At 36.9% G+C, this 25,140-nt stretch overlaps 1 protein-coding gene across 1 annotated transcript in view; it reads right to left on the bottom strand.

The window, feature by feature from the left end:
- Positions 1-469: 469 nt before the first annotated feature.
- The window catches only part of GLRA3 (glycine receptor alpha 3), a 102,908-nt gene continuing 78,237 nt past the window's right edge, over positions 470-25,140 (bottom strand). The window contains exons 6-8 of the mRNA XM_008070412.2: positions 14,465-14,608; positions 12,135-12,179; positions 470-760 (exon numbers count right to left, since the gene is read on the bottom strand). Coding sequence (XP_008068603.2) covers positions 482-760; positions 12,135-12,179; positions 14,465-14,608 — 468 coding nt within the window. The 3' untranslated portion in view covers positions 470-481. The remainder of the gene's footprint in view (positions 761-12,134; positions 12,180-14,464; positions 14,609-25,140) is intronic.

The raw sequence follows: 25,140 nt of genomic DNA, 5'->3' as shown, positions 1-25,140 counted from the left end.
TATAACTATACTATAAGAAAATAGTTTTAAATCTCAAGCTGTTGATTTTTATTATTTTCATTTCCCCTTTTTCTTTCATAAAATTTACTGTGCAAAATTTTGTTTTTGTAAGATTTAACAGCATTGAATTAAAAATAAATTCCAAAGCAGCTTTCATGTCTACGATTATGTTATATAACATACAAACACATTGGCAGTAAAACTTGTTTATATGATTTACTGTGAAAAAACAAATCATCTGGAATTAATATGAAATAGAATCCCATAATATATATTTTATATTTATTAAAAGACTCTTAACCTATCTCATGACTTTGCATAGCAAATCAAAATACAATCCTTTCCCAAAATACAATCCTTTTCCCATATACAATGGTCATCACTTGTACACCACACGTACACACATATACACACACACTCACACCCCGGTGAAGACACTTGCTTCTGGGTTGACCGTTTGCACTTGCACTACCCCAGAGACTTAATCTTGTTGCTGATGAATATCCTCGTGCCTAAGAATTTTATAGATAACCCAATAAAATATATTAAAAATCAAAAAGGCTAACGGGAAGCAGGCTCGGGAGATGGTGTCAATCTTCTTGGCCCGGTCGATAAAAACCTTCCTCATCTCATCGGGGCTTTTTGGCATTACCTGGACAGGGTGGGTGGGGCCCTTTGGAGTCACGCCGTCTTTTGCTTGTAGACATGGTCCCATTCCATAGGCTGTGAAGCTGAACCGACTTTCCCTTACCTCATCATCCTGTCAAAGAAAAATGTGAGAAAGCCCCTTAGTAATGGAACAGAGCATCTGTGACAGGTATTTCAAGAGTCACAACTGAAGTTTCATCATGATAAATGTTTACATTAACAAAAGATAATGGAAGCACAGAAAGATGAGTTAGATGAGTTGCTGTTTTTCTCCACTGAAGTTTTATTCATTTATCCTGCTGCACCATATAGACATGCCCATTAATAAATACGAAGCTCTCAAAAGCTATGTTTTGATGGTAAAACTAAAATTCTGATATGTCTACTTATTACTGGAATATCTAAAAAAAGAGACCAAGAAAAAATTCTCCTGGGAAATTGTGTTATATATGCTCATGTACTAGTTTTTTTTTTTTTTTTGTATTATGCATCTAAATGGATAAACATATGATGCTAAAGGGGAAAATATCAAAATCATTGACTGAATTTTTCTTTCTTGTGGAGGCAAATCTTTTATGCATTTTCCTACAATTTGAAGTCACTTTCTCAGAAAATAGTCTAGTTCAATACCACTACCTGGTTTTGGGGTATCCTCACTTTATGCTATCTTTCTGTTGCATACTAAGCCTTTTGGAAAACCAATAAGTTAGTCATGCATTCTAATGTATATACAATTACTTTTCAGGTGCATTAGATTAGTTGAAATCATAAATAAAGTTTGGCACCATTTATTTCATGTGAAAGACAGAAACATTATAAACGTATTATTTACAATTTATTATGTTCTTCTAAAAAATATCATTACACTTAAATGTGGCAAATTGAAGATAATTTTTCATGTATGTAAGTGAAAAGAAAGCCAAAATGTAAAATTATTAAGCCAAAATTACTTAACAAATAAATGATAAATGAGATGTTCTTATGAGAGAGAAATATGCTATTTAATAATTTGTAATGAATGTTGGTGATGAATAATTTACTTCAATGCATTTATTTAGAATGTAACATTAGGTAACTACCAACAAATAAGATTTTTTTTTTGCTACTAATAGTGTAAATTTAAAAGAGAAAACATTTTATAAAGTTGCTTTATCTTTCTTATATAATAATGTTTTATACTAACATAAAAGATGAAAATAATTAGCCCAAACTCTTGAAAATTATTTTGGGTCTGTGAAAGTAGCTGCTCAATGAACCGTATGTTATAATATGAAAGTGAAAATAGAAATTAAAATGGATTCTAAAAATGAGATAGCCAAAGCTGATGTAGTAATGTATAAAATAGCTTCTTTGGGGAATTATGAAAGTAAGATCATTCTACAGGAAAAAAAAATAATTGTTGGAAAGTATTTCAACTGTAAGATATATAAGCAATTGAATTTTAAGGACACACATTTGAAATAAACGCTGACAGTCCAAGTTACCTGAAACAACTGCTGTAGTCTTGCAAAAAATTTGAAATCAATTTTCCAGTGCTTTTTAATAAACATGCTTATTTAGATTACCATGTCTTTGGCATCCATGAAAATTTTAAGGCAACCTTATTGTTTGCTTTGAAATTTTCTATATCTTAGGAATTTGGATTAAGCTGTTCTTATGTAATTGCTAAAATAGCATTCTTATAATTTAGTAAATCATGCTGGTGTTCGCATTCCAGAAGGAAAACATACGTCACCCAGGCAATTTGTACTATTTTGTGTAAATCTCAGTTGACTGTTGAAGTGTAAGATTATCTTTTAAACTATGTCAACTCATGTGTTAAAAAAAAATTATCTAAAAATAGGACAAAAGGTAACTTCTTAACGAGCATTTACAATGAGGTATTGACATTTTAGCCGAAACAATTGGAAAATTCATTACCAAAATACTGAGACTTCAGGATTCTAGCTGATGTGTTTATAAAGCAGAATTCACTGACTACCTTTCTAACCACCTGTTCTGGAGAACTTATTTTAAAACCTTTAGAGACCCCGGCTGCTCATTTCAAAACAGAGATGACCCACTTAAAATTCACATAGAACTGAGCAACTGAACTTTTCTCCATTGTGTCTTTCCACATCACTGACTGTGAATAAAGAGTTAACATCCGGCCTGGGCTGCTGGGACCACTGAGAATGACTCCTGATTCCCATAGCATCATTTCTTTGAAAACAATATAACTGAGCCAACTGGGGTATTGGAGTCAGCCTCGGTGACAGTGAGGGACTAGGCCTGCCCTGGAGAGCTCCTTATTGGCTAAAGATGTTTGGCTCGCATGACTGTGTGGTATACAAGCTTGGTTCAAAGCAAAGCTGGGACTTCTGGTATCAAGGGGTCATATATACACCTTGGCTTTTGTCCACAGCAGCTGTGCCTACATGTCCCAAGGAGGTGAGGGGGCAAAAGAAAAAGCACCTCTGAGAAACGGCAGAGTCTTCTGTGCTATGAAGATGCTGCAGGCCCAGTGGGCTTCCTGACCCACACGCTCCTACGAGACTAAGTGAACATAATATTCGCTGAAAGTCTCTTGGTGTCTGGAGAGTCTGAATGACAATTTCAACCCCGGGTCTCAGCAGTGCTGACAGAAGGTGACCATGCTTTTAGAACCTTTCAGACTCAATAAGGTTAAAAGTCCTGGAGGGGCATTCTGAGTTCTTGAGAAGCTGATGCTGATTTATCCTGGGTTAAAGCAGTAAAGGCTCTGTGAAAATAACTGGGCCTGGATGGAACTTACTATTGGAAGATGCATGGCACAGACTCACGCCCTGCTGAACTGGCTGATGGATGACCAGTGAGATAAAACTGAAGGGAAAGAGTCTCAAGATACAATTAACTCCTGGTTTCCTATTATTCATGAATAATTCTTATGACATGAATCACTGTGCTCAAGGTGAAAATAAGGCCCAGCCAGATTGACCATTGCCTTGCTAAACTATGGTGTGGCCATGTGCTCTCTGGGCTATGGCTGGGCCATGTTTTCTGGCTTTGGCCCCCTGGGAAGTGAATCTCCCCATCTCCCCTCTCTCTCTCTCTAATTTACTTTCTAAATAAACTATATTTTCTAATCTAAAAAAAAAAAAAAATAGGCCCAGCCAGGACTTGGAAGGACATTACACATAGGCAAGTGACACCAGAAACTGGTGACTATAGCACAGCTGGGTTCCATAAAAATATAATGTGAGCCACGAATGAAAGCCATGGGTGCAAGTTTAAATGTCACATTAACTGCATTTCAACAAGTTAAAGGGAACATTAATTTTAATTTTTTAAAAAATAGAACTCGATGTGTTCAAAATATTATTTCAACATTTATTCATTCACAGTAAAAATTGAAGAGATGTTTCACATTCTGGGTTTCGTACTGAGTCCTTGAACTCTGGTGTATCCTTTACATTGCAGCCTGTCTCAGTGCTGACTCTAGTGCATTTCTGTGCAGTTACCACATGTGGCTAGTAGCTACTGGATTGAGCACAGCAGCTATGGCAGAAAGGAGGTGGTCACTTCACTGAGAAGTGTTGGCAGTTATCTGGACTATCCATGCTTTCCTGGATCTTTTGATTAATTTACCTAGGAGCTCATAATGCATTTTTGGATGCTGCAGCATGAAAAGCAATGTTTGGTGTGAATGTTAATCCCAAGTTGCTGCAGTACTATCACTCAGAAAATACTGGCGGAGTTAAGACCAATGGTCATTTGGAGTAGAAGAAGCTTGGGTGGTATGAATCTATGCTGAGGAAGGAAATTGCCTCTCTCACTACAGTGAAGTGGAACACCTCTCTGGAAGAGTAGATACAAGTGTCATAGCAAACCCGGGCTGGCCACATGACATTGGAAAGGCGTCTTCTCAAACCATGTGCTCTGACCAAAACTCTCATAGACACTGGTTATGGGAGTCTGTTGGGCATGTGGTCCTCATTTCGGGAAGCAGGAGGGCATTTAGATTCCTGGGTACATTTACCCTCACAGCTTCATGCTGGGCTTTACTGATGGGAAGAAAATCTGGGCTATTCACAGGGGAGATCCTGGCCAGAGGTAAATCTATGAGCTCTCTTTAGGTGGCTATTAAGACACACACACATACAAAAACACAGCTAAAGAGGACAGGATTTCTGTGATTGATTTCCTGGCACATTATTGCCTGCTGGGAGGACGGAAATCTGTTCCAGTTTTGCAGCTGCCTCTGCGAAGGAACCCTGTGTGTAGCTTTCATCTCTAAAGTTAAATCCCATGGTGCCAATGGGGAATGGAAACAAAAGGCTCTGACACAGGTTGCTAAATTTACTCCCTCAGTTAAGGCAGTTGAAACAAAAAAAGCCGGATTTGAAGGCCAAGATTTCCTCGCCCAATTCTGAGTAGGGGGAGTTCTCGGGCTGTGCTATCATTAAAGGCGAATGGCTGGGGTAGTGAACACAGCTTCCTGGGGTCACCTGATGCTGGGGCAAAATATATGGCAATGCAGCTGGGGAACCAGAGGACAATAAAAAGATCAAAAGAGAAGTTGCTGGAGCAGGGAAGAGGCCAAGGATCAGCTGTCACAGTGGTAGCATGGTCACACTAAACACTGTAGATAGGAAAAATGAGGGCAAGACGTGGTCAGTAGGTGGTACTGCCTTTGGCTAAATGTATAATTGGAAAGGGCATAATACATGAATGAAGAATCTTGCCATTTCTGGCTTGAGCCTAATCTTGGGCAAGCCATTCCTCAACCTAGGTTAAGTTGGATATAACAAACTGGAAGCTTTTAGATTGCCTAGATCTTCCACTATAATAAATACTAAACACTATGAGATTCCAGGAAGATATTAGGAACTCTCAGCTCTGATCAAGGGAATGGTAAAGGTAGGGGCACCCTTTCTAAGTAATTCTCTCTAGAATAGCTTATCTGGCCCAGAATAAAACAAACTGGATTCTACCGGCTGACTGCTGATTACCGGTGTTTACTGAAGTCCCCAATAGCTTCCTGCATACTGGACATGGGAAAAATTATTCAAGAGTTCCAGGAGGCTTGATAGAATTAACTAATGCTTTGCTTTTAGTCACAATCTCAAACAAAACAACAAAAAAATTCAAACACAATTTGCCTTCATGTAGGGTGGACACAGTTATAATCTTACTATCCTTTCTTTCTTCAGCATATTGATACAAGCTGATAATAAACAATTTGGTCCATATCACTGTCAAAGGTCAATTCTTCAATGATAAATAGTAGGTTCCCTGTTCAAGGTTAAAGACAGAGATATATCTACCATGTCATGGGTGATGTAAAAAAAAAAAACAGTCCTACTCTAATTTCCCTGATGAAATGAAAATGACATATTCAGGAACAACTCAAGTAGAATAACTCAGGTGGAATGCATCATATAGAGGAAGGCTGTCTGAACTTTATAAATGTCTTCCCACTGAGGCAAAACAGGCCATCTCACTCACCAGTGGAAAGTCCCGTACGAAAGGTCAGGACCACAACCATAGCTAGCACTAGTCACTTGGTAGAATGAATACATCAGTAGAAGAAAGCAAAACTAAGTCTACACAAAGAGTTGACTTAAGAATAGTATATGTGGCAAGACAAAAATAATGGGTTCTTGCCCTCAGAGCAGTATGGAGATTTTAAAAGACTCTGGGGCCCTAGTCAGGGCCCTTGCCTTTTGTTCAGGCAAATGAGCCTTTGTTAAATGAGCAGCGAAGAACTCACCCGTGGTGAGAACGCAGTTCCAGAAGATAATTAAATTGGGTCCTGTAATGCCTGGCAGGTTGCTGGCATAGAAGAGGACTGGAGTCCCATGGCAGATACCTTGGATTGCATAGATATAGCCATGGTGGCATCCAGGCCGTGCAGCAATGGGCAGAACATGATGGATTATACTGTCACTCAGGGAAACTATTTATGAGATGGGAATTTTTCCTGAGTATCAACAAAAGAAAAACTGCATGCACATTACTTTTGGGATGAATCTTTCATGGACAAGTGCTAACACATAGCTGGAGATGTAACACTTGAGGTCCCTGCTCATGGCTTCTGGAAGATTCAGTGAATTTTGCCAGTAATTGACATGTACTCCATTCTTGGATTTAGTTTACATTATAACAAAAACACTAGCTAAAAATATGATTGAAATCTTGACAATGCATTTTTATATCACCTTGGGTTCCTCAAATAGACCTCACTGGACAAAGGGATATAGTTTAGGATGACCTGTGTTTGAAATGACCCATTTTTAAACACTGCTTAGCATTATTATTAAATTACTAAATTAGAAGATATATTGGATTATTTTTACTAATTTATCTGCTGAATAACCCAGTCATAAAATTTTCCCATGGTTATGTATGCAGTGATATTCCTTATTCTAAGTGGCATTCAAATATTTTGTTGAAATAATCCAATTTTTTGGAACGCTTCAGCTTAAATTCTGATGAACTACATGCCAAAAAATTCAAGGAATTAAAAAAATACACATAAAACTTTTGATTCAGAAACACTATGTGTTAGCCAATATTTAATGGCTATAAAATAGGGCATTTGACAACACACGATATAAATAATAAAAAAGATTAGATATAATGAACTTTAAAAATGGGCTTAAAAAGATTGCTGTTTGAAAGGGTAAAATTAAAGAAATAGCTTAATGTACCCATAAGTAAATCCTCTTACTATGCCTCAAGTAAATTAGAAGGGCAGGCAATGAAAGGTGGAAAAAGCCGGTCAGCTACTGCACAATTCTTTTTTACAGGAAGATCTTTTTTCCCCAATTTGGAACTCAGAAAATCATTTTAGTAAGTATGCTTCAGTAACATATTGTGTAACTCTATAAGTCCCCTTTCATTTTATTTCAGTAATTACGCCAAAGATAGATTCATATAAAATGCATGCTCGAGTTAGAAATAGTAGAGATAGGAAATAGAATGGTAGATATAGTCCTTGTGTAAACTGCTTCATCTCTGTCATCAAACACAATACTGTGTATTAACATACGTGTGAGACTAGAGAAAACTTACTTGTGTGCTAGAGTAGTGAAGATATGAAGATTGCCATTGAGTGTGAACAAAACATTAAACGTTTAAGGTAGCATGGAGAGTAGACTATGTGAATTGCTGTAAGATATAGCAGCATTATACACATTATTTTCATCCTAATATTTCTCTCCTAGTAGGTACTTTGGGGCATTTGTTTATACAATTAAAGTGCTAAATAGATTACTCCAAATGTCTTTTTATTTAACTAATTTTCTGTGACTTTGTTGCCAAATGGGAAAGTAACATGGGAATAAAAACTAAATTGTTGTAAGTCTCCATTTATAAGGTTTCAAAGTGTGTGGATTCTTTTAAATTGCTAAAAACCATAGTGGCTTATTTTGTTGGGAAAAATCATTGCACTTTAGAAAATACTGAGATCAGATGAAAAGTGTGAACAGATTAAAATGTTTTTTCTAAAATATCAATCTAGACTAAAATATTCAGTTCCGTGCATCTATACATATTTATCATTTTGAAATGGAAGACTTAAAAATGCCATTATAAATGAGGTTTAAAAATGTTTTATTGTTGCAAGCCAATTATTAGTGCTAAATTCAATGAAACCTAACTCCAGGCGAACCTTCCATTTATTATAGATAACATATGAATTAGTTGTTGATTAGTCAAGTGTGTGTTTGGTATATTGAACTTAGATTCAGAAATGGTTTGGAGATTAACAAGTGGCAAAACACAAATTTAAAAGATAAATGTTTTAGATGAAACACTACAAAAATGTAATATAGATATTTTAAGAGAGAGATAAAAATCAATAAAATGATTTATTTAAAAATCTGTGTATCCATTTCTTGCATAATGTTAGATTCTTTCAGTGCCAGCTCATAATTATGGAGTGACATAAAATATTATAATAGATAGCATATGTAAAAATGTGACATTCCTCTTTTAGTCAATTTTGAGATGAAAGTCACCATAGTGCGTGTTGATTTAGATTAAATAGAAATTTTGCTACTTTATTGAAAACTATCTCTGAGTAGATTTTCAGAGAGAATATAGTTATAAGAAACATCTGTGCTTAACATAAACTCTAAGTGTTTGTTTGCAGGAAATAAGTAAATCTTTATCATTTTATTTTACTTGAGAGGATGCAATTTCATCTCCTGGTATAAGTGTCATTCAAATAGAATTTTGTTTGAATCTAAATTATAGACAGACTACTTTTCCTCAGGTATGTATGAAAGAAATTTGTAGAAAATATTTTACCTGGTGAAAGAATATCTTTTTAACTCTGGAATATAGCATATATTTCCTGGAATGGAAAGATTATTAGATAATTTAGTATATATAGATGCCATATTGGTTTCAACTGTGGAACCTTTTCCTTTCAACCAAAGTAATATATACATATTTGCTTTTATCCTAAGACTAAAGAGTTGACAAAATGCACAAGGCAGAACAAAATAAATTATTTGTTACCCTTAGAAGTTATCTGGAGCTCTTTTTAAAGTAAGGAAGCATATAAATACACAAGCAAATAAGTTTGGGTAAATAAGATGGTCAAAATGCAGTCAATGATATCTTTATTTTAAAAGATAACCATTGTGCCCAGCATAGCATTAAACTGATCATGATTTCTTAAGTCTAGAACTAATGATCCATTCCTAGTTCATTTGCATATATAAATAACAATTCATAAATGGTAATAAGTAGAAAGTCAGAGGCAGTAGGACACTGGTAATGTGCTTTCTCACAGCAGAGCAGTGCGTCTTCACGCTGCATTGCGGAAGAAGCTTCATGAAACGTGTTAAAGCCATCACATTTCATCCATCTCTCTCAACAAATCCCATGTTCAAAAGTGTCTTGGCATGTCTTTATAAACCTCCGGGACTAAAGTAATGATATCATATATGAGAATAGCAACTTCTAGCCCAAATGCTTTCATATCATGCATCCACCCGCACATTCACAGCACTGAGTGTACATCCATGGCATGGTGCAGTGGGCAGTTGGCAAACAGCAGGCGGGACAGTGTGGGGTGGGGAAATTTGAATACAAGAGCAAACTTTTGTTCTTTTACAATTCACACAGGATTTCCTGAAACCTTAATAGAGGAAAAAGTAAAGCATAAAAGATTGTATACAGTGCTAAGCCAATACAGAAGCAAGTTAAAACTCCTAGGAATAATATTTGCGCTAGTGTAGGGTCCAGTGTTGTGACAGACGTTCCATAATGAGACCATTTTACTTACTTTGCCTGTTCTTCCAAATTAGAGCACTGAAGAAACTTTGTGTAAACTAGAACTCATGAAAAGAAAGGGCATAGGATCAGTATTTAAATTAATTTTGATGTTTATTTAAAGATTTAGATTGCTTAGGCTGTTTATAAGTAAAATACATAGTTTTAAAAAATAAAAAATTTGGTAAATCCACAGCATTGTTAGTTTGAGGGAAATAGTTTTCAAAAAGTCAAAATAGACATCCTCAAATTTGCTCAAGGCTTACGATATTTAGAAAATAAATGAGATGCATATACTTTCTAGTGGATATGTTTGCATTATAATATTGCTTTTTTAATAAAAATAAGAATTCATTGACTGTCCATGAGGTAAACCTGATTTTTCTTCCAAGTACTTCTAAAGCAATATTTAATTGAATATATATCTTTCACTCTATTCTATAGTTTATATAAACACAAACTGTTTAGTCATTGGAGATATAATTATCTTGTGTCTTCCAAAGAGAGATCATATGTGTGTGTATATATATATATATATATATATATATATATATCTAGTCTAATATAAATGTATATCTGAATCTATATTGTAAACAGTACATCTGATCATGCAAATTCCATGCAATTACAAATTTACAGTTAACGTAATCAAATAAAAGCAAACAGATTATATGAAATCATTTTTCAGGAATGAAAAACAAATAAAGAAGAAGGATGTTATGAAATAACATGGAATTTAGTAGCAAATAAGAATAGATGAGTGATCAAATATTAGAAGAGAACTTAGCAATTTAAGAGTGAGTCTAGATAATCTGTTATGAAGTTGAGAAAACTACAATGTATATTTAATATCATGTTTTTACAAGAAACCAGGGTGTACATAGCATCATCTGGGAAGCTTCTTTTAAATATACTTTACCCTAGCAATTTTAGTATAGTCACTGGACTATTTGTGTATGATTTTTCAGGATAAATTCTTGGCTTTGGTAGATATATCCTTAATCGTTGCTTATTATGTAATGGGTCCCCAAGTCAAACCACCAATGGACTGACACTATCTACTCTAGGTTACTTTTAAAAATATTTAGTTATTATATGAGGGAGGATCCCCAAAAAACTGGAATTATTTTTTGGAGAGCAGGCTCCTTGTAGTACAGGCATCCCCCGTTAGGCAAGAGTTCTAGGAACCCGTCAACATCAGTGTACCAGCTAGTGTTGTTGTGAGATGCTGTGTTCAGCTTCAGTGAATTATATTTGGGAGATTCTTTCAGTGCATTTGTCTATTTGCAAGCCCATTTTTCCCACGCCGTGCTGAGTGTTCAGCAGTTTTTAACCCAAATGGCAAGACCCCGGTGCCCCACCTTCCCTTTTCACTGGATCTCACCCCAAGTGACTGTTTTTTGTTGTCCTGTATAAAAAAAGTCCTCAAAGGGAAATGTTTTGCCAATGTGGAACAAGTGAAACAGGAAATGGCAGAAGCACTAAAAGGAATCCAAATTAACAAGTTCAAAAACTGTTTTGAGCAATGGAAAAAGCATCTCAATAGTTGTATTGCATTAAACAGAGAATACTTTGAAAGTGACTGAAGTTTAAACATGTAAGAGAAAACGCACACATTTTTATAAATAAATTCCATTTTTTTTGGTCCCCCCTCATACTTGGACATGTGTCCTTGTGCATGACTTTTTTGTTTGTTTTAAAAAAAATTCCAAGGGCTATGGCTCTCAAAACCAAATGTCTCATTTGCTATAAATGATCTCAACACATTTTAGCATTAAGAGTGGATTTGAAAGATACATAGACTGCACAAAGCATTTTTTTTTTGCCTTATTTTAGGATCTTATTCAGCAGCCCTTAGAATATGTTTGTATAAATAAGTTTCCCACTTAGTTGGAAACTGATTTTGTCCAAGTGTATGATTGTTTCTTCAATGGAGCCTATTACAAGATACATATTATAGTGCTCTTTAATGTATATTTAACAACCACTTTGACCAATTGCTCTGTTAATAAAATGAAGGGTAATATTTAAATATCCCTTAACTGAATGAGGAAAGACAAAAGTGAAACTCTTAGAAAAAGAGGGCCCTCTTTTGCTGAAGGGAGATGATGGTTTGCTTGGCCCTAAATATGGAAAAGGCTGGGTTTCCCCACCAAACACTGCCTGGGTGTGCAGAATATGCTGTCTGCTTTCTACTGATGACCACATTCCTCTATTTAGAGTTAAGAAAGTCAATTTACCATGTCTGAGAAACGGTAAAACTTCTCCAATGCAAAAGCTTCTGTCTGTGGGAAGGTAAAGTGGACCGAGAGGGATTGAGAAACCAGAGAATCGAGTCATATATGATTAAATATAATCACACAGTTGGTTTTAATCACACATACCATTTGAACACACATATGTATCAATTAATAGATATTCACATGTGCAAGGTATCTACCCCAAACTTCGAAATGAACTTAAAAAAAAAAAAAACTGGCTCCCTTTTCTGCATTAAACCTTAATGACATGTTCTTACATTTACTCCCTGAATATATCAAGCAGTTACTAGAAAAAACAAGACATATTTTTTCATTTTCACTTTTTTTTCCAGAGTGCTAGTCACTAGGAAAATTAATCTTTCCATCTTTCTATGAGCTAATGAGGAAGGGGCATCATTATTTTTTATCTCACTTTCATATGTGGTAAAACAGAGTAAAGAGACACTTTGTTAGCAATAATGCTTTTTTTTTAAAAGGAGGACCCAGAATTGAGTGTTTCAACTTATAGTCTATATTTTTCCACTGAGTACTGTGTCCATTGGATATGTGGTGGTTGTAGAATACATCCAAGCTCTCAGACTTTCCGTATCTGGACATCGTGTGCACAGTACTTCTCATTTCCAGTATTTGCAGTACATGGCTGATGCTTTAGAAATTGGATAAGGAGGAGGAAGACGGTAAAGAAATGGAAAAGAAAAAAGGAAAAAGCAAACAATAATGAGTGCTGCTTTACTTCTGATTAGCGATAGTACAAGGGAAAATTGTCTTTGTCGCTAAGAAGAAAGAAAGACAAGAGCTTTGCCCCCGAGGTACAGCATTTGCCTGTTATGGTGTTTCAATCAGTGCCAGGTATCATGAGAGAAAAGAGGAGGGAGTAGGTAGTAGAGAGAGAGAGAGAGAGAAGGGGAGAAAAGAGAGAGAAAGGAAGAAGGAAGAAGAGTGAGGAAATGTAAATAGAACGGTAGACCAGTGAGTGAGGTGAAGGAAGAAGCTGAGGAAAAGTTAATCTCCCCATCACAATGAATTTCAATGGATAAATAATATACTTTTGTTTTAGTAAAAATGTAATCAAATACAAGCTCTAGCACTGCTTTCTCTTCATATATTACTCATCTCCTGTTACTGATGTTCCTTCCATGCAACAGTTAATAGGGTGTTTATTGGAGTGGTGATGATTTTGGAGGGCCATTTAGAGATGACTGAATACTCTATTGCTTTAGGGTATGTTTAATGCTAAGGAGACTCAAGCACTAAGAGATAAAAGTTTAGTGCTTTTTAAAAAAAATTAATAAATATATAAATTGCAGTCAATCATTCAGAAACCATAGGAATCCTTAAAAAAAGTTAGAACCTTTAAAAATCCTTACAAATGCACACTAGATGAACCAGACTATTATCAAAAAGCATTATGCTTTGACTTAAACATTCAATATATTAGATCCTGGCCACAATTATACATAACTTTGACATTTCTTTCTATTGCTCCAAAAGTTAATTTGCTTTTGAAATGTCAGTTGGCACATTCACATTAGACGTATACTCATAGATTTGTTGTAATGGAAACGTTCCTTTCCAGAAAAGGAAAGGGGTTTGGTTAAAACCAGGTGCACCTAAAGGGAGGTAATGCCATCACAGGTCTGAGTAGAGAAAACAACCTCATTTGGTTATCCAAATCCAAGTAGGAGCTTACTCCTGCAACATCCTATGATCTCCTAATCATATGCAAAATACAGTTTTCTCCTTGTTTCATCTTTTATCAGATGATAGCAAGGCAATAATAGTGCTTTATTAACTTTCCCACAGGATTTCAGAAAAAATGTCTTAAGAACATGAAAATATTCATCAAAAAAGTACCACATAGTTTGCACGAATATATCATCATGGTATTAATAAATAAGTAATATTTGGTGGAAATCAAAGGAATTAGCTTAGAAAAAGGAATAACTTTAATAATTACATTTGATGACTTACATCAAGTAAAACCATTAGAATCACTCTAACATTGCAAGTAATAAACTACATTTCATCAACTGAGACAAAAAAAGATGTTGTTCCAGGAAGTACATTAGAAAGAAGTTGATAAGTCTCATGTCACCAGAAATGCTGTTTAAAGTATAACTAGGTATCATCATTTTCTCCCTGTAGTTATTTTTAACACTTCAAGTTTCAACTAGACAAAAAAAAAAAGGAATATCATACCATTTCATCCTTAGTTCCAATTTCTTCTCTTATCACCTCTATTCATCACAACAAATTCACTTTCCAGTGAAAATTGGATACCACCAAACCCAATGCATTTCATCACTTACCTTATTCTTTCTCTTTCGTCGAAATCTCAGAAGTTCTTTATGTTGTCTTGATACAAAATTTACAGCCGCATACTCCAGAAGCGCTGAAAATACAAAGAGGAGGCACACCGCCATCCAAATGTCAATAGCTTTGACATAGGACACCTGGCCGGGAGAGAGAGAAAGGGAGAGAGAAGGCATGCAAATTGACTTACATTGTTACTTCCTTTGAGAACAAAATTGAATTTTTTCAATTCCGAATTATATCATTTAAATATAAGTTTGAAAAAAATAAAGGAAATGACAATTTTTTTCTTACCTAGAACTTTTTAGATAGTACTTTTTGCAAATTTTATGTATCCACTGTAGTTTGTTTATTTTTTTTTCAAATGAGGCAACAGCCCAAGGAAAGGAAAAATAAGATGCGATATCATTTTACCTTCAGAATAGTATAATGCTTGAAGAGTATGAAGGAATGTTGAAATATAGTTGGTTTCTTAGTTCCATATTTTCATTACTTTTTTTTTTACTTTGAAATTTTAAAAAAGTTTGCAATCTTATCTGTTAATTCTATTAGGGTAATTTTTTTTCAGTGCTTCTATAAATGAGCAATATGTGGTTACTTGCTACCTATTTTGATATATTTTTAACCTTAGAGACATATTGTAAGAATAATAAAAGAGCACTCTCAAGTTTCCTAGTTGTTAATATTTGACCACATTTATCATTATGTGTATGTATATACATGCACACACATATATACTTATTCATATGTTTTTCCTCCCTGAACTATTTGAGGGTAATTTGCAGACATGACACTATATACTCAACAAAATCAGAAATTTGACATGGATAGAATTTGGCCACTTACTATTAATAGCCTATTTTCATGTTACCAAGTGTTTCAATAATGTACTTTGTTATTTAAGACTGAAAAACCAAAAAACAGAAAAACAAAATAAAACAAAAAAAATCCAGGGTTTAATCCATGGTCATGGGTTCCATTTTGTTGTCATGTTTCTAGTCTTCAGGGTAGAACATTTGCTCAGTCTCTCCTTGCTTTTTGTGACATTAGTACTTTTGATGAATGCAGGCCAGTTATTGTCTAGAACATCTTTCACTTAAAGTTTGCCTGATGTTTCCTCATGTAGACTCATATTTTGAATTATCAGTAGACATTCCTCACCAGTGAGGCCCTGTTCTTCACAGTGTATCATATCAGTGTATCACACAATGTCAATCACTTGGTTAAGGTGATGTCTTCTAGCTTTCTCTATTATAAAGTGGCTAATTTTTCCATGTACGGAATGTTTTAAAACTAAGGAAATATTTATTACTCTAAAATTTTTTACATAGTAGACTTGACATTCACTGGTGATGTTTTGCCTAAATCAGTTATTACAATGATGGTTAGCAAATGGTAATTTTCTGATTTTGTCATTTGTCTACATTTATAAGTTAGCATTCTACTATAAAGAAAGTTCCTGTCTCCCACATTTATGTTTGCTTATTTATTTATATCAGTGTAGACTTATAGATAGCTATTTTACTCAAAGAGGTATAATTCTTTAAAATCATTATTTATATTTATGCTCACATTACCCAGACTGGGACAGTAGGAGTCCCTAGACATAGCTCATATATCTTTTTGACAAGTTTCCCTCATTATTTGAGCATTTCCTTAGTTTTTGGCACAAGATAGCCCAGATTCATTTTGTACTTTTTCTGTTCCAGTCTTTAAGTCAATTCTTTCTCTAAGGAACTCTTTTTTAGTGAAGAATGGCTTTTAGGAACTAAAATCTAGGTGCTGGGTGTGCTCACCTTTTCCTGAGTGACATTGTTTCTCGGTTTTCTCAGTGGATGCACATATATATATATATACACACACACATATATGTATATACACACACACACACATATATATATACATATATATATATATACACACACACAAAACATAGCATCTATTTCTATTCCTCTCTCTCTCTTTCTTTCTCTCTTTCCTTCCTTCTTTCCTTCCTTCCTTTCTTCCTTCCTTCCTTCCTCCCGCCCTCCCTTCCTTTCCTTCCTTCCTTCAAAGTTGAAATTACACTACTATCTCTAATTCCAACTCATAGTCATAGGGTTCACTCTAGCTTTTGCCCTTTCTATAGAGGTAACACTTTTCTCTAAAAGTCAAAAACGTGGCTCTCATTATCTTCAACATGCATTCGATGATTCACCTTCTATGTAACCAATATCTCAATCTGCCGACCACTTTAACCTGAGGTTCTAATTGCCTCCTTGTTCCTGGTGCCCTCCCTGAAGGCTTCACTGGCCTTGGTCCTAACTATTTATTTTCTCTGCTCCATAGGCCCTGGTAGTCTGGCTGCATCGTTGAGCTGGGGTCCACCAGCCCAAGCCAAGGTCCTTGACCCTGAGTACCTCTGCAGCTAGGATCCCACAGGTCTTGCTGTTTCTTATCACCTTGAAGGCAGGGACGGGAGAAACAGATGAAGCATAGAATGGAAAAAACAGAATTTTTTTTTTTTTTTTTAAGAAAAGGAACACAAAGGAAGAGAAGAGTAAAAAAGAAGAACTAGGTCCATACCTTCTAAAACAGACATATATTTACCAAACTTTAAGAAAATGCTTTCATATACTTTTCAGGTTAACAAGGCAGTGACTTGAGGTGGGAGTCGAACACATATCTCTGTATGTTTATTGCTCAAAGTTGAAAATGCGCTTTTTATTAGTGTCCCCACTTCCTGTATCTGTATGTTTGAATGCGTGCATATGTTCCGGAGTTAAGAAGCTCTACCATGCAGGCAGGGTCGGCAAAAATGACCTTTTTTGGAGTGAGCATGAAGTCATTCATTTTGTTGCATACTTTAATATGGGTAGTTGGATACGGAAAAATTCTCTCATTTGCCAATTGTTAGAAATAAAGATGAGAGATATTTAGATGCATGGGAGGCAAGGTGTTTTCTAGTCTTTCCCTGGAAAGGGACAATGACATAGAAGCCTGCTTCTCCATGACATAAATAAACATTCTTACCTCCAAGACGATGTGGATCTAGCAGAGCAGAAGGCCACGTTGGGATCAAGCAAAGGCCAGGTTGGGTTCAGAAGGCCAGGTTGGGATCAAGCAAAGATGTACTACTTCTTCGGACCCAGGATACAGCTATCTTAAGGATCAGTGTTCCACATTTTGAGAGCTTGACCATTTTTGTGACGTTTATATCTTCTGTATTTTTTTCTTTCTCTTCTATCACAATATTTAGTGTTGTTATTTTTATCAAATGTCAGCCTTTTGGCCAAATTTAGGCTATAGTTTTAAAGCATTAGTGGCTCAACATTTGGGGGAAAGTTATCATGGCAAGAGCAGTAAATAAAGTAGGGAAGAAGCTCTGTCCCACCTTTTTTAGCTGGCCCATTGGGTCACAGGCTAGACTTTTCCTAAGGCTGGTTCAGAAGGCTGTGGCTCCTGTACTGACTTCCTGTGTTATCTCAGCAATTGCACTGCAACTGCTGATTTCCTTCTCTCTTTCTGTTTAGATTGTGGGTAGGTGACATCTCTGCTTTGGTCACCACCACAACAGTGTTTGGCACATGTGCACCTGTTTACTGAGTAAATGAACACTCAGATGAAGGTATCAAATGGTAAAACGCAGGGAAAGAGTGACAAGTCTCATGTGAAGAGTCGCTCCCTGCAGCAATGATCTGTTCATACCTTGATTGGATTGACTTTCTTTTAAAAAGAGTCCATCTCTTGACACTGGCAGTGGTGTCACTCTAGATATGAAACACTTTGTCAAGGGAGCCTGCTGATACTGCTATATCCTACGTGTGACCTCTCCTCTGCTGGTCAGAGAGCAGTGCACCCCCATGTCACTCCAGTGCTGTGATAAGCATCCGTCTGTTTGCAAAGTACAGATTTAAATCTCATAAATCCTGGAGTTCTGCCAGAAGTGCCTGGCTGTCTCCAAATACATATAGTTCAGGAAAAAGTACTATAGATTTCAAAGATACCGTCTCAAGCCACATCATTCTTGGAACAATATGACTCATAAAGTACATGTGCATTCTTTAACTAACTATAGATTCGTGTCCTGAATCTATAATGACACGAATCAGAGAGAGGAAATCATAAATACAATTTTAAAATTAATTCAATGGGTGTTTTCAGCAACACAGACACATGAAAATATCATTTGTGCCTGTCAGGATTCTGCTAATTGGGAACAGCTCTTGAGCATTGAGCCTTAGAAACCTTCTTTCCTCATCCTCTCTTCTGATCACTTTTGATTATTTCATATCATTTTCTCCTTTTCTACCCTAGCCCCCCAAGTACTGCAAACACAGGACCTGGGAAGTTTGGAAGTCTAGGGCTAATGGCTTTAAAACAAATACAGCAGTTTCTTACTCTAACACATTCACAACACATTTGAGAAAGACCACACATTTACAGAGTGTTCAGAATTATTACCTTCCTTTCACCGCTTCTGGCAAGCTACCCCTTGGGCGGTGTCATCCTAATCCAGTGCATCTGTCAGGCCTGCCTTGCCATTGTCCAAGGTGTAGTTGGAGCCCTAATTCTATTTTAAGGAATGATCTCTCCTCAGTGTTACTTCTTGAATACAGGTGTCTGCAGAAATAAAATCTAAAGGTCTACTAATTAGAGGTATGAACCAGGTAACTTTTGTCATGGAAACCGTTCCAGGCTGTTCCTTTCCTGAAATATGCACTTTCCATGGCTTCTGTGACCTACTTTGTCTGGTTTCCCCTAATCTGCTCTCCTGCCTGCTGTGTGGACTTCTCTCTCTCCTCCTGAGTTCCTTAGAAATGTGGCCTGAGTCCTCATCCAGTCTCACTCTGACACCTTTCACCGATGGATCTTCCCTGCTTTCTTTCTTTCTTTTTTGAGTGGGAGTTTCACACTGTTGCCCAGCCTGGGGGACAGTGGCACACTCACAGCCACCACAGCCTTAACCTGCTGGACTCAGGTGATCCTTCTGCCTCAGCCTTCCAAGTAGCTGGAACCACGGGCATGGGCCCTCAGGACCAGCTAATTTGTTGATTTACTGTAGAGGTGGTGGTCTCACCAAGTTCCCCAGGCCGGTCTTGCACCCCTAGACACAGGCAATCTTCTCGCCTCTGCCTCCCAATGTGCTGGGATTATAGGCATTTGCCACCAAACCTGACTTCTCTGTTTTCATGGATTCAGTTTCTGTTCTGTGCTCGTAACAGCCAGTCTCTGTTTCCTGACTATACCCCTCTTTAGCTGGGTGTGTTCTTCACAGCACCTTGTGAGTGGCTTTCACACTTCAAACTTCATCTCACTAACTAGGAGGTACAAATCCCTACAAGACTCCTCCAAAACAGCAAAGAGACACAACTCTCTTGTCACTAAAAGAATTCATTTTGCTGTTGCTCAACATCAAATCTAGGTGTCCTCCTCTTCTCTCATGCCAGTCAAAGACCCAGCCCTGTTGATTATCCTTTTTGCTGTTTTTCAGATGTATCAATTTCTGTCTTCCTCACATGCCATCACATTGATGTAAGCCACAATAATCTGCCTGCCAGTCCCTCAGGTCTGTCCTTGACCCAACCATCAGTGATTTTTCAATGCAAACCTCATCACACCCCTTTGACTTAAAATCCTTCATTTACTTTATGTTAATTTAATGGTCAAAATACTGTTTGGGGGTATAAAACTCTTTGCGATTAAGCCACAGTTTACCTCTCTCACCACATCTATTCATTCCCTTGTTTTGTTTTCCTTTTTTTATTCAAGAGGTATTGAACGCCAATGATATACTCAAGTTCTGTTCCAACTGTTGTAGGTTAGAGAGAAGAATAAGACTGATAAGATCTGTTACTAATGGAGCGGACATCCAAGTTGGGAAAATATACAATTAACAAAGCACATAAGCCGGGCTCGGTGGCTCATCCTGTAATCCCGCGCCTTTGGGAGGATGAGGAGAGTGGATTGCCTGAGCCCACGGGTTTGAGACCCGCCTGGGCAAGCGAGACCTCATCTCTACAATAAATCAAAAAATCAACTGGGCGTGGTAGCACATGCCTGTAATTCTGGCTACTCGAAAGGCTGAGGTGGAAGGATCGCCGGAGCCCAGAAGGTCGAGGTTGCGGTGGCCGGGAGCGGCCACTGCACTCCAGTCTGGGCGACACAGTGAGACTTCAACTCAAAAAAAAAAAAAAGCACATAAATGCCTATAAATTGCATATATATTGATGGCAAATACCAAATAACCCATCTGACTTAAGAGAAATGCTACAAAGAAAACACAGAAGGGGAATGGGACAGAGAAGGGAGCGAGCTATATTAGATAGGTGTGCCCAGAGAAGACCTTCCTGAGGACAGGATAATTACTACCACCGTATGCTACTTTCTGCTTGCTTACTATGTTCTAGCTACACACTCTTTTAGTTTTTGGGAACAGTAGGCAATTGACAAGCTCCATCCTGCCTCAGCAGCTTTGTACTTGCCATTATTTTTGTCGGGAACATTCCTTAGGCAACTGCTGTTTAGTCTCCAGGCCTTAGCTGCAAAGCTACTTCCTCAGGGAAACCTTTCCCAAATGCCCAGGCCAGGAGCACCCTTCACAGGTTTGTTCCTCCACTTTCTCACTGAAACCTTTCTCAGATCGTTCATTGCCTCTGTGTTTGTATTTATTTGTGGTAACTCCTAAAGGTGTCTGCTGCACAGCACCACTTGAATGTCTCCTTTCCAGTTAATTACTCTATCGCACAATCTCTAAATGCTTTCTGTTTTCCAAAAACTTTGGCTAGAAGGATGCAAAAAATCAGTACGGCTGTGAGGGTATGGAGGTGAAATATCCATATTGATGTTTTTGCAAAATGTACATTGATGGCAAATACTTAATAACTCATGTAATTATTGCCTTAGTCCTACTGTACTGACATTCACATTTTTAGGCTATTATGTCCCATGAACTAAGACAAGGGCCAGGTCTTGTTTATTTTTGCATTTCTGGGACCCAGCAACAGTGCTTTTTATAGTAAAGGCTCTCAGTGAATGTTTAATTGATTGAACCATGAGAATTGACTTGTAATCACTGGCCACTTATTATTACAGAAATAATTATAATAACTTACATGCCAGAAAATGTTCTTAATAGTGTCCGTATATTACCACTTTTAATCCTCACAACCACAGAGGCAATTATCCTCACTTTAAAGATGAGGATACTGAGGTACACTGAAATAACTTGCTTAAGATCACATGGCTAACAATTTGCAAAGCTAGGATTTGAATATAACTAATCTGGTTCCAGAGCTCATAAACTTAACAACTACTCTGTATCACCTAGTTACTAGACTGCTTCTGCTTAAGCTACACCTACAAATTAACAACTGTAAACACTGTAGGTTGGAATTCCTCTCTGTACCTTAAAATTCCAGGAGCTTTAAATTTCATCTGATAGTTAAGAGTAACGTTTGACAGTAGTCAAAATCTGCCTGGGGAAGGGGGGGGCACACTTCATTAACAAGGGGAACCGCACAACGAATATTTGTATGCCTAACCCTGAATTGTGCCCCACAATTTTAAAATAAAAAAAAAATTTTAAAAAGAGTAAAGTTTGTACACAAAATGTAGACTGTAGGGTCTACCGTATTCACTAATTTTGACCCTAAAATCTGCCAATCAACCTCCTAGCAGAAAATGTATTAAAAAAAAAAGAGAGAGAGACATGGTCACCATATTTAGTAGATAAAAACAAACCAGTTGCTCAGGTGAAAGAAAAGTGTTCAGATCAGGGAAACAATTTATTTTGTAAAATATTATGAATTTTCCCCAACAATATTGAATATAGTAAAGCAGTTTGTGAGCCAGGAACCAGAAGACTATGGTCTATTTGCCATGTTATAATCTAGGAAGAAATCAGTTTGATCAATTGTCAGTTGTGTACCCAGAACTAGGTTACTGCAAGTCTTTGTCTTTTTCATTCTAAAAACCAAGTTTTATAATTTAGGGAAAGGAATATAAGCATCGTATGCCCTGCAGACAACTTTTATCTTTTTTTTCAGAGAAATAGGGCATTTTAATGAAAAATAGATAAAGTCTGCCTCTTGCAGCCCAAATAGAAAAACACATGTATAACTGGCTTGTATCACTATCAATCATCCTGGTTATTAAAGATGGAATCAAGTCGCATTGGCCCTAACAAGCTATCATGTTCAAGGAGCTTGTCTAGGCATGAAAGGTCACTACATCTGCCCTACCAGTGACACAAGGGAGTGGGTTGAGGGAGGGTTCAAGCTGGGATAAGACGCATTTAATTCCCAAGTCTCACTGACTTGAAACCACAAAAGTTACTTTTCTCTCATATTCCATGTCTGCTTTGAGTCAAATGGTGACTCCCAGGTGATGGTGTCATTGTCACCCTCACTTGCAATATAGCAGCAGAGGAAACCAGGACATTGGTAGTTCTCACACCTGGTAATAAATGTTAGAAGTGGCATAGATCACTTCAGCTCAAAGCTCCACAGCCAGAAAGATTCACAGTCAACCCGGTCCACAAGAGAATGACGAGATGCAATCCCATCCCATCACGTGCCTGAAGGGGCTGAAGGTCAGTCATCATAGAGCACTAGGCTGATTCCAGAGAGTCAGGTGGGGAAAGGTCTATTTGTACTTCTGTAACAAAAACAAGGTCCTCATAAGCACAGGACTGAGGAACAGTGCAGATTATGATTTGATCACTATTTATGCTATCTTGAATAGAACATACAAGTAGCCTTGCTTAGGAGAAAAACTCACTACTTCACAGAAAGTAACTGTCCATGAATTAGGGTATAACAAAGAATAAGAAATGTCTCCCAGTTTTCAGCCCCAAATTTCCTAAAACTATAGTGTCAGGTCCAAATTTAGTAAAATCAATTATAAGAGGGAACAAATAATAGAGTCTTGGTAGCGCTCTGAGGCACTAACTTAATCTAAGACAGATAATCAATGATCTAGATGCAGAATAAAGCCAGGCAGGCTGCAAGCCAAATTTGGTCATGGGAATGAGTGTGTTTGGATTGCACAGCCTCTAAAAAAGAAATGAATGTGCTTCCAAGCACAGAATGCACCCCGCAGTTACCCACATGACTCTTCTTTCTTTCCTCCCCAAATCACAGCAGACCACTTTGCTCATTTATTTGAACATCTGACACCTAGAGTCATGTATGTGATTTTTTGTTCTCTCTAGAGAGGAATCCAGAGGAACAGATGTTTGCATATGTCTCAGGCAATCCTTTGTAAATAAGTTTACTCGTGTGTGAATTTTTTGACAAAACTGTTGAACAGCAACAACTTTTGATTACATTCCTTTATGAGACTATTGGGTGAGTCATGTTATCAGTATGGCCCTCTGTGCTGTGGTTGAGAGGTTTATCCAAGTACACTATTTTACCTTAGTCTACACAGACGTAGTTAAAGGACTGTCCCGGGACCAAGGAATCCCTATGCTCCAAATTGTGGATAACGATCTATGAATGGGTAAAAACGTTAGATGTGGCTAGCTAAACCCAGACAACTATTCGTCAGTGGATTCTAGGAATGGAAATTTAAATGATTTTACAAACAACATAGCTTAAACTTAAGATTGAGAAATTGACTAAACCGGAACCTGGAGTTTGAATCACAACATCTCATCTGTGCCTACATGCAAGAAGGTAAATTTCCAGGGGCCACTTGGAAGAGAATATTTTGTCAGTTATTTTCTCAATCCAAACTTATTCTTATTTGAGACAGAGGCATAGCAAAACATCACAATGTATGCTTTTGATTGGCTAAAGTAGCCCTTCTCCCTTGAATGACAATCAATCCTGGTAAATTTCCTTAGGTCCTCAGAAAGGTCAAGTACACTGGGATGAGTAATTTTGGCTGTGGAATGGACAAGTGACTCATCCAATGGATAAAGGCTTTCCCTTGGAGATATGCTGAACCTTTCTCTGCTTGTGTCATGCCTTGTTTTCTGAGGATTTTTTAATTCAGATCTCACTGACTATTTATTCAGTCCTTCATTTAAAATATCCAAATTGTAGTGCCCTTAATCCTACATGTCTTCCTAGTACAAAAACCTGTGTAAGAACTTTACTTTTCTAACAGGAAAAAATAGTATTTATTTTTGTAACAGGAAAAAATAATATTAATCTCAAAAGCATTTCCAACTTCACTTAAGACCTACAGTCGACCAGAAGGAATCTGAACAAAAGAAAACAAACATCGTTTCAAAAACAGTTGTTGAAGTGCAATGAAACTGATATTGAAAAGGCTAAAGGTGCTGACTCCAGGACTGTTTTCTGGGAGAATTAGGATATTGTAAGTTTTGGCATTCTTACATTTATCATCCTGGAGGGTGACCCACAACAGTCCCACTGAAGGCACATTCATACTGATTATAATACTCATACCCATTAGTAAATGAATGATGCGTCTAACACATTATTGTTCACTTTGTTTTTACTTTAAAAAATCATTGTTTCCAAAGAGATGAATTTGACCAATTACAAGGAAAGTACAACCAAAAACTCTAAAGAATACTGAAAGGTTACACAGTTATTTCTGACTCCCACTTCAGTTGCTTGATTTTACCATCATCTCGCCTATAGGATACAACTTTTTTTTTTCTCCTTCCCTCCTTCCCTCCCTTTTTTTCTTTTTTCTTTTTTTTTTTTTGAGTTGG

This window comes from Carlito syrichta, unplaced genomic scaffold (assembly GCF_000164805.1).
Source record: "Carlito syrichta isolate Samal-C Ts95f unplaced genomic scaffold, Tarsius_syrichta-2.0.1 Scaffold313389, whole genome shotgun sequence".
Lineage (NCBI taxonomy): Eukaryota > Metazoa > Chordata > Mammalia > Primates > Tarsiidae > Carlito > Carlito syrichta.
This window is presented reverse-complemented; position numbering and strand designations above follow the sequence as displayed.